General features: G+C 47.0%; 1 protein-coding gene across 4 annotated transcripts in view; it reads left to right on the forward strand.

Annotated features, from left to right (window-relative positions):
* The window catches only part of EYA3 (EYA transcriptional coactivator and phosphatase 3), a 156,631-nt gene that overhangs the window by 84,266 nt on the left and 61,418 nt on the right, over positions 1 to 10,947 (forward strand). For 2 of the 4 annotated variants that reach the window (XM_019512107.1, XM_019512106.1), the window contains exon 7: positions 7,039 to 7,176. The exons of the other annotated variants lie outside the window; for them this stretch is intronic. In XM_019512107.1, the coding sequence (XP_019367652.1) occupies positions 7,039 to 7,176 (138 nt within the window). The remainder of the gene's footprint in view (positions 1 to 7,038; positions 7,177 to 10,947) is intronic. 4 annotated transcript variants of the gene reach the window in all.

The following is a 10,947-nucleotide window of genomic DNA, read 5'->3' on the forward strand; positions in this document are numbered from 1 at the left end:
CAAGGTGCAAGCAGTGGCAGGAGCCACCTTTCTGCACCCCCACCTCCACATGAGCTGCAGCTGCAGCCCAGCCCTCCACCCTTCTTGCCTGGGCAGCGCCTGCCCCTGCCCCCTCCCTCACCATGGGGGGCATTGATCTGTTCCCCCCACCACGTCCCTTCCCTCCCTTCTTCCCTTACACCACAACAGACTTACCAGCTGGAGGCAGCTCTCCACACTACTGGCTGTGCTTCTCGTTGCCTGAGTGCTGCACTGCGGCTGCACGCAGCATGGGCATTTATTGGCCAAATTATCCGCCCCAACAGGCGGATATCTGATATAGCCAGTCTTCTTTATATCGGTACCAATCTGATATCAGACCAATGTATCGGTGCACCTCTAATCAGTGCTGTTCAACTGGTGGCCCACAGGACACACAGCCTGTGAGGGTTTAAGTTGCAGCCCCTGGGTGCTCTGGCTGCAAGAGCAGCTAGAGTAGTGGTCACTAACCAGTGGATCTCGATCCACCGGTAGATCTCGGAGCCTCTTGGAGTCTATCTAAGGCTGGGGTGAGGGGCTGAGTGCCTGCATGTATGCATGCGTGTGCAGCAGCCCAGCAGATCAGTCTGTGGGGGAGGGAATGGGTGGGGGCTAGATCAAGGTCCCCACACTGAAGGACAGTGCTGCAAAGGCAGGAGCAGGGGTAAGTTGAGTGGGGCCCTGGCCGGGTGGGACTTAACTGCTGCGGAGGCACGCCCCCAAATAATTTTTTCTCCCTCTGTCTCCCCCCTCCTTCCTTCCCCACAGACTTACCTGCTGGGTGGTGGGGGAGGGGTAGTGGTGCACAGTAGATCTTGGGTTGCTTTTAAACGCCAATGGTGATCTCCTGCTTAAAAAGGTTGGAAACCACTGAGCTAGAGTCTCCAGGCTCCGCCTTCCTCCTCTGGCTTCTGCTGCCTACCCTATAGCACAGTGCAGCACAGTTGGGGAAGCTGAGGGTGAACCTGTGGTTGTGCAAGTGCACAGTGTGCTTGCACAGCCACCAGGTGGGGTGGGAGGGGAAGAGGTACAGAAAGTGGTGACGTGAAACAGGAGGACCCATGTAAGTGTGAGGTTCAGCTGTGGGGGGGACAAGTACATTGTGCACTCCCATGCAGTGTAGCAGTGGGTGTGGCTCCTACGTGGTGTGGCAAAGGGCAGTGTGGGTGCATGGTGTAGCAGGGGGACACGCTTGCGGCATGCAGCCCAGATAGCCCATGGCTCGCTCCAGGGTGGCCTGTGCGTGTGTGGCCCCCAGAGCATTCAGCTTTCACTTAAAAGTTGCACAGTCCTGCACAACATCATGATAAACTACATGGGGCTTTTTGTAGTAATTGTATGTAGTGGAGTTAAGCTTGAAATAGAGCCCCTAGTGTTACACAGCTGTGAAAAGGCTAATGTATTTCCAAGGTGCATTAAGCAGGCTTTTTTCAGTTAAGACAAGGAAGTATTAGTACCTGTGAGCCATCCAGGTACTCGTGGCCCTGGAGGGGTATTGCTGGGCATCCTGGCTCAGGTGTACCACCACCCTGACCTCTTTTATTCTATCTGCAGAGGGTCGGCCAAAGATCCACGGATCCGGACCCTGGCCCTCCCAGGCAGCTGGCCTGAGGCTTGCCCCTGAAATTACGGGCTTTTGCTCAGGCCCTGGGTTTCCTGCCCAGAGTCTATAACTGTTAATTTAGTTCAATACTAATGATTAAAGAAAAGATATTGCACATCTCTTGTGCTTGCTGTCTGGGGTCCCTGCCCTCCACTCTGTGTGGTGGGTCTGGTGCTTCCAGCAGCCCAGTCCTGGGCATAAGCTGGTGGTAGTACTGCTGCTGAGGTTAAGGGAAACCTGCCCAGGAATCACGCTATCCATGTGTCCTGGTTAACAGCCTGCTGTCCCACCAGAGAGGCCTCCTTTGCAGCTGTTCCTGGCTGCTCTTAACCACCCACACCAGCAGGGCAGGCCCTTGTGCCCTGTCTGGGTGGCCGGGCTTTCAATAGCCCGCAGCTGGTGGCTCTTTCCCAGCTGGGGCTGTTTGTTGCAGCTGTACCTCCCATGCAGACTCCCTGCAGGGTTGTATGGCCACAGCACAGCTGCATTTGTTTTCTGGAGGGGGGAGGAGAAGTCACCCTGAGCCTGAAGTGGCTTGGATGCACTGCAGTGACAGGTTGTGCCCCATTACAGTGCCATTGCAGAAGGCATTGATAAAACCCCACTCAGAATAAATACACTGTGCGCAGTTCTGGTTATTAGTGTTCAGAACAGATAAAGTTAAATGAGAACAAATATGAAGAAATGCCACCAAAATGGTTAACAGAATGGAAATCGTTTCTTAAAGGAGCTTGGCTCATTTAGCATAACAATAGAGGCTGAGAGGGGACGTGCTTATTTTTGTAAATGCAGTCATAGAATTAATTCTAAATAGGGAGAATAGCTTGTTAGTTATTCAGATACTTACTGGCTACTGAAAAATTTAGATTGAAAATCAGAAGATTTTTTAACTGTGAGGAATGAAGTTCTGGGGCCAAGTAATGGGGGGGGGGGAAAGAAAGGGCATCACTTCAAGACTGAACTCAGTAAGCTTATGGAAGGGATAATATGATAGACTGTTTGGTTAACCATCACTGTGTGTGGCACATGGAATCAGGAATTTGCAACTGCTGTATTGGGATCTAGAGGCAACTCTCTTGCAGTATAGCAGGTGTCTGGCAATCCCATGCACCAGGGTTTTTGCTGGTCAGGGCCAGAAAACAATTTTTGTTAATCAAATGCCTACTGGCTTCTGGCAGGGGTTGTGGGGTTTTAAATGTCCTCTGAATTATTGGGATGTTGATCACAACTAAGGATATTTTTCATTAGTGTGCTTATGCTTCTGTCCATACGTTAATTAAAAAAAACAAAAACCTTCCTGGTTGAAGGATCTTGTTCCTCTGCTTAGGGTCATACTGACTGACAAATCTTTGAAATCTGTGATTAGGAAGGAATTTTTTCCTTTTAGGTCAGATTATCAGAGACTGGGGGTGTTTCACCTTCTGCTGTAGCATAAGGCACATTCCTCTTTCTAGGATCCTCTGAACATAAATTAACTAAGTACTTCACTGTCTTTGCAGTGGTAGGGGGGCTTTGATACCACTTACATTTCTCCTGGCTTTGCTTGTAATACATTGTGGTACATTTCTATTTTTGTGCCCTGTATTTGGGTGTGAGGGTTTGAAGTGGTGATTTTTGGGAAACTTTGGGTTAATGATTGCCTGTGAATGCAGGAGACCAAAAAGTGCTTCCTGGGCCATCGTACCCAGTTTTATGTTTCCTATTTTTAAAACTGGTTCATTTCACTCTAATGACTTAAACTGAAATGAGCAGTGAATGTTCTTTCATAGACTTTGCACAGATACTCATATCTACCTGCAGTTTCCCTGTGAATATTAAGGGACATTAGTTGCCTTTAGACTGACTGCTGTCTTTGAACCAGGCAACTGGAAACTGTTTGGCCACTTGTTTCCCCTCCTTTTCAAACAGACTGATAGATGTCCTCCTACTCTTAAGATTGTCCAGTTTCTGAGAACAGCAGTCATAAAATGCAGAAGTTCCTCCATCAGTCATATCTCTAGTTACTTGGCTTTTTTTTTTTTTTCCAGATCATCCTTTAAAAAAATCTTTAAAATATTCCTTAATGTCTCCTACTCATTTGCTTTTAGAATGGTCTTTTGAGCAGATTTAGGAGCACTACCTTAAGATATATGCTGAGGAACCCAGCTCTGTCACTGTCTTCCCCATGATTATTCCTGCAGCCTCTTCAGTTTGTTCCTTGCTTTTATTTAGTAAATTCCTTTTTTCAGAATTAGAGAAAGGGCATGTGCCACCACAGAAAAATGTGATTGACAGTACATAGAGTACAGCTAGGTACATTAGAGGGACAGAATTGTGCCAGTGTAGGGCTGGAAGGTACTTCAAGAAGTCATCTAGTCCAGTGGTTTTCAACCTTTTTTGTACCAGGATCCATTTGTAAACATCAACAGCCAGTCCCAACCCAGTGCCCCTCACTCCTGACCTGCTGCTCCCAGCACCCCCATGTGTGGGGCAAGGGGGTATGTGTGGAGCATAGGGGGCCCCCAAGCAGCCCCTTGCAGACTGGAGCTCTACCAGCCTGCAGTGGAAAAGCCACGGTTTTGCACATACGTTCATAGATTCATAGATTACAGAGTTGGAAGGGACCCAATGGATCATTCTGTCCAACCCCTTGCCCCTGGCAGGAAAGAGGACTGAGGTCAGACGATCCCAGCCAGGTGATTGTCAAGCCTCCTCTTGAAGACCTCCAAGTTATGTGATAGCACCACCTCTCTTAGAAGCCCTTTCCAGACTCTGGCCACCCTTACTGTAAAAAATGTCTTCCTAATGTCTAACTTAAATCTACTCTCTGCTAGTTTGCACCCATTATTTCGAGTTACTCCCTGGGGTGCTCTGGTAAACAGCGTACCCCCAATTCTCTGCTGTCCTCCCCTGATAAACTTATAGGTGGCTACAAGGTCACCCCTCAGCCGTCATTTGTAAATGCTGAAGCGATCCAGATCTCTCAACCTCTCCTCGTAGGGTCTTTCACAGAGACCACTAATCATGCAAGTGGCCCTCCTCTGAACCCTCTCCAGATTCTCCGTGTCCCTCTTGAAGTGCGACGCCCAAAACTGGACACAGTACTCCAACTGCGGCCTGACTAATGCTGCATAAAGGGGGAGCATCACCTCCCTTGATCTGTTGGTCATGCATCTGCTAATGCACGACAAGGTGCGATTGGCCTTGTTGATGGCCTCATTACACTGCTGGCTCATGTTCATCGTGGAGTCAACTGTGACACCAAGGTCCCTCTTAGCCGCTGAGCTGCTGAGGTGGTCATCCCCCAACCTATAGGTGTGCTGGGGATTCCACCTTCCAGGGTGCAGTACCTTACATTTATCTTTGTTGAATTGCATCCTATTTCGTTCCGCCCACTGATCTAACCTGTCCAGGTCAGCCTGTATCTGCTCCCTGCCCTCTGGCGTATTAATTTTGCCCCATAACTTGGTATCATCTGCAAACTTGGAGCGGGTGCTTTCCACATCCTCATCCAAGTCACTGATGAAGATATTAAATAACACCAGTCCAAGGACCGAACCTTGCGGGACCCCACTGCCCACCTCCTTCTAGGTTGAGAACGACCGTCCACCACCACTCTGGGTGTGGTCCCTAAGCCAGTTGGCCACCCACCTGACTGTGTAGGCATCCACTCCACAGCCCATTAGCTTCCCTATGAGAATAGGATACGAAACTGTCGAAGGCCTCCCTAAAATCCAGGTAGATGACATTGGCCTCAGCTCCCATGTCAAGGCAGTGTGTGACCTGGTCATAAAAGGCTATAGGGTTTGTCAGGCAGGATCTACCTGTGACAAACACGTGCTGGTTTCCTTTTAGCATCGTTTCCCCTGCTGGGCCCTCACAAATGCGCTCTTCGATTTTTTTTCTAGTATTTTCCCAGGGATAGGTAAGTCTGACTGGCTTAAAGTTACCCGGCTCATCCCTTCTCCCCTTCTTAAAAATGGGCACCACGTTGGCGTTTTTCCAGTCCTCAGGGACCTGGCCGGAGCACCATGAGAGCTCAAACAGCTGTGCCAGCAGCTCAGCAACAATACTGGCCAATTCCTTCAGCACCCGTGGATGGAGGTCATCCGGGCCAGCTGACTTGTACCCATCCAGCCCTTCCAAGTGCTCTTTAACTAAGTCAGCAGTAACCTCTGGCAGTCTGGTGCCTTTTGGACATCTGTGTATGCTCAAGGTGGGGAATTGTCTTGGTCAGTATTAAGGAATGAAAGTTAGTTCTGATTCATGTTGCCTGGATTACTCATTTTCCTTGCTACTTCACTGGTCTGGATTTCCCGGCCAAGTTCTGCTGCTTCCTGGGTTAAACTCCTTTGTCTCAGTTTCCTACTCAGTCCAGCTATCCCTCTCCACTGCAGCTCCTAACTCATTTCAGCTGTGTTACTCCCTCAACATACAAAACCAAACCCCCCTCCTTCCCCCCCTTAACTGAAGCAATATACTTTTGAGCCTGCAGTTTCAGCTAGCTGGATGCATGTTACCTGGGTAGATCCTGCTTTCCAGTGAAAATTGCATCTTTGAAAACTAATTTCTCGTCTTTGAGTATGATATTCCTGCCCAAGAAAGCTTTTTTGTTATCTCCCATCACACATCCCTCTGTTTTGACATACCTATCCACAGGTATGCCATTCCTGAGTACCCCAGCAGCTCCCTGTACTATGAAGACATTGCAGCATATAAGGCCATTCTTTTTTTTATATATATATATTGTAGTGGTGCACACCTGTGTCTACATCACTCTCAGTGAGTCACATTAGCTGGGGAGAAGGAACGCCCCTGTGCTGAATATAGACAGACAGACAACAGTTGCATCAGTATCAGAGGATAACAAAACCTCCAGCCTTTCACTGTGCTTCGAACAGGGTCAAATTTGAGGTGATTTAGCTCACTTGTATCCCCACAAGAAGATGTAACTGTTAGATTGTAACTGCTGATGCAGTCTCTCAAGCAGCTGCAGCTCCCCCTCCCCATTTAAAGCAGCTAAAATATGTGCTTATCCATATCCTCAGTCTCCTTATGGGAGAACCAGCATGCACACAGTTCCTTGCCCTGAATCCCCTCTGGCCAAGGGCCAACCTCTAGTATTTCCATTTTAAAGGAAAAGCTTACTATATCTTCCTGCCCCAAGTGCTAAAAAATGATGAGTTGCTCCTTTTGGGCCAAGAAACTAGCCTTGTTCATCTCTAAGCTTTATTTTTCCAGCTAGCTTTATCTCAGCAACTCTGACTTGCATACAGCCCTTCAATCTGGTATTTGCTACTGCAGAGTAAAATTATACTTCTTTATATGTGACTTTGCCATTTGCTTTTGTAACAAGCACATGAACTAATCTCAGGTAGCAAGCTTTTGTTTTGATCCCAGTGTATTTGTTTATAACTGGTCCAATTTATCTGATTCAGGTGCACTGTGGCCAGGTATGAAACCTGAAAGTGGTTTAAATCAGACTCCATCTCCAAGTGAGCACAGTGTTCTTACCTGCACTACAGGGTTAACCACAAGCCAGTCCAGCCCAGCACATTATTCTTATCCTATTCAAGGTAACTTGGCATGGTTTTTATCTGCATCTCTCCCCACCTAATTGATTCCAAATTTGATTCCACAAATAAGGAGGTCAGCATGTATTTTTTTTATTTGGTTTGTGCATGCTTCTTTATACCTTGCAAGTTGCATTTTCTTCTCCTTACAGCTGTCAGAGTGTGTGTATGTCTGTGTACATGTATGTTTTACACAGCTCTGCCTGCATCAGTTTGGCTTATTGTGCCATGCTGACAAATTTTAATAGGATTAAGGGTAGAATAGTGTTTACTTGCATGCCACTGCTCGTAACATCCTTTGCAGCTCAGGCTTTTCCAGCAGTCCTTGGCTTGAGTTTGAGAGAGACAGTAAAGTTCATATGCTGCTTGTGGAAGAAGATGGTTCTGTGTGCGCCAGCTAGAGTGACTGAAGTCTCCACTGTCTGCCACCTTGCTTCGCAGTGGAAGAACTCTGGCTATATGGATCAGCTAAAAAGTGAAGCAGTAAATGAAGAGACTGGTTGCAAACATAGTGCTCAAAATGTGAGCACTAAGGGGTCACATTTTAATGATGTGGGAAAGTAAAATTCTAATTGTTGTGAAACTTATTCACTATATTGCACCACCCCATAATACAGCTTTCATAGGCCTAAAAATATCACAAGATATGTGATATCATTCCCTAACAAATAGGTGAAGATTTATTGTCTTGGGCTGAGTTGTTGCTATTTTTAATGGTAAATTAGAGGTGCACTGATATATTAGTCCATGTCACATTGGCACCGATAAAAGGAAAATTGACATTATCGGTAGCTGGCTTTTTTTGGCCGATGTGGCCGATAACGTAACTGATAAATGCCATGTGCATGTGTGCAGCCTCAGCACGCACCTGACCAGGAATACAGCCCGGCAGCTTGGAGAGCAGCATCTGGCTGGTAAGTCGGGGAGGGGGAAGAGGCATGGGGGGTCCCAACTGAGGTCCCCACAGTGAGGGAGGGAGTGGGGGCTGGGGCAGGGGAGGGGCAGGCGCTGCCCCACTGGGGTGGGGTGGGCTGTGGGACAGAGCTGCAGGCAGCTTGTCCAGGGGATGTGGTGGCTTCTGCCACTGCGTGCACCCCCAGGAGAGGCATGGGGGTCACGTGCCCCTCGAATTTGCGGGGTGAGGGTGGGCTTCTCACTGCGTGCTTGGGCTCATTGCCCGCCCCTGCCTGTCCACCCCAAACACAGCCACGGCCCAGTCCTGTCACCAGGAAGAGGCCGGCACAGTCCCTAGCCCCAAGCCCACAGCAGGCAGCCTGCCCTTGTCCTGTGCCCAAACCTGGAGAGCCCAAGATTGCCTCCCTGTGCCCCTCAAATGAACCACCCATGGCTGCAGCCACCCGGTCCTGGCTGGGCAGCGCCTGTTCGAGTCCCAGCCTCCACTCCCTTTATCACCATGGGGGCCTCAATCTGCCCCCCTCACACTCCTTCCCTCCCCCATGTCCCTTCCCCCCAACCAACTTACTGGCTGGATGTTGCTGTCCAAGCTGCCAGGCTGCATATTTGCAGTTGGATCAGTATCGGCCTATATGGCTGGTTAATAATCGGCCATTGGTATCAGCCAAAAACTCTTTATCAGTGCACCCTTTTGGTAAACGTATTCTAATGAAAAACTGAAAATTCATATTTAGACAAATCTACAGATTGGTTAGAAACTTATCCAAAATTGCTTTCACAAAGGAGTTTTAGGGCGTATTAATCTGTTCCTTCTGTTTAGTTTAACGGGCTTTAGCATGACTATCACCGGGACATTGACTAAAGGACTTGCAGTTATATCATGATGGCAGATGCTTTCTAAGTTCATTCCATTGTGATCATCACTCTGTTACATTTATTTCTATTTCTCTTAACTAAAGCAAAATTGGAAAAATGCCTTTTTAGAAATGGCACTTTTTCTTCAGTATAGCCACATCCTGTGTTTATTTGCTGACAAAAATAAGTTTTAATAGGAATGAAGAAGTTGTTTTAAAACAATAAATGGCACAGAATAGTTTGCTAAACACTATTCTTCTTAGTTGATAGTTAGCTGTAAGTTTCATTTGCAGAATATGGTACCAGTCATACATAATACACGATATAAGAGGCAGAAGGACTCTGGCTTCACTTTCAGATCCTCGGAGGCTTTTGAGACTTTTGACTCATAAACTAAACATTTTTGTTTATTTTGAAATTACTGCTTGAATATAAATCTGGAGCTTTGTGCTAACTTTTGAACAGAGTCACTTTTCTGGGTGCTTTCCAGAACGTGAGAGCTTTCACTTTGAGTTTCAGCATCATCATCCTTATGTCTTATTTATATAATGATACATAGTCAAGAGGCTGTCTTACACATAGGAGACTCATGCGGGCACGTGTGCACGCTCACGGACACACATGGACAAATGATACAGTATCACAGTTCAGGAAAAAAGAATTGTGGAAATTATTATTGAGAAGAAATAACGGATTATTTGTTTTGCAGTAGCACCACAGAACCTTAGGCTTTATTATGATAGGCATTATGTAGACAAGCTCTAAAAGAGCATATTATGACAACAGCAAGATGGCTACATCTGGCAGACTGGGGAAACGCTAACAATAATGATTTAATAACCATCAATGGCAGCTGTGTGAGCACACCTATGCATTACTGTTTCTGTAGATATCATAGTAAGGGAGAGGTATAAGAAGGGATTTTGAAAGAGAATAATGAGGTAGCATGGAGGATGGTTTCAGGAGGCTTTTTCCAAGCATGAGGAGCATCCCAAAGACAGAAAGCAAGGAAGTTTTTGTTTGAAAGATTAGTAACTAGATGCCAAAGGAGGCTTGGTTGTTAGAGAAGAAGCAGAAGTGAGCTTCTTAACAACATGTGGGGAGTTGGGTGGAGACAGGCTGTGAAAAGCCTGGAAAATGAAAACAAGTACTTTGTGTTTGATATGATGAAGAATGATTTTTAGCAAGGTGTTTTGGCCAGACAGAGGTTAAAGGGAGAGATGAAAAGTGCTTTTGCTCTGGGGACAGAGAGAAGAGTGAGTTTAGGGGACATTAGACAAAATTGCAGGATCTAGTGAATCCCTAGAGACTGAGAGGAGGAAGTGTGCTGAGATTACTGTATTTAACTGAATCCAACATGACTTCAAATTTAAAACAACCATCCAATAATTTGTTTCTGTACATTGAACATTTATCAGTTTGTTGTAATTTTCATGTATGGAATGTAATTAGTGAAGGCTGCAGTGGGGCAAGCAGCAGTAGGGGGCAAATGGTGGGGGAGTCAAGTGGGCTGACCCCTTTCTCTTGCCCCCTGCTGCCTTCCCCCCTCTCCTCTACCACCACTTACTCTTTCTTGCTGCCTTCTCTGTGCTTCTGGTACTTGCGTGTCCTGGTCCCTGCCCCCCCTTGCCACCCCTGTCTCCCTCCTCCACTTGCCATGCCATACCTGGACTTTCCCACCACTTGTCGCCTCCACCTGTCCCCCACTCCCTGTTTACCTTCAACACCTCTGGCTCTGGCCTGGAGCATAGAGCACATGGCTGCTCCAGCCACCACCCAAATACAGCAGTGGTTGTGGCAGTGGCAGCCCCAGCCCTTATAACCTCAATCCAAACTAAAAAATAGAATGCTAGTCCAGGTTCTATGTACCTTTGATATACAGAACTACAGTTAAACAGTATAGATAAAAATAAACCTGATGGCCTCAGAAAAGCTAAAACCTGAGGGAAAATACTCTCCGGTCACTGATCATAACCATCAATATAAATTTGTTAAATATAAATT

The sequence above is a fragment of the Gavialis gangeticus genome, unplaced genomic scaffold (assembly GCF_001723915.1).
Source record: "Gavialis gangeticus isolate Ggan-Ray unplaced genomic scaffold, GavGan_comp1, whole genome shotgun sequence".
Lineage (NCBI taxonomy): Eukaryota > Metazoa > Chordata > Crocodylia > Gavialidae > Gavialis > Gavialis gangeticus.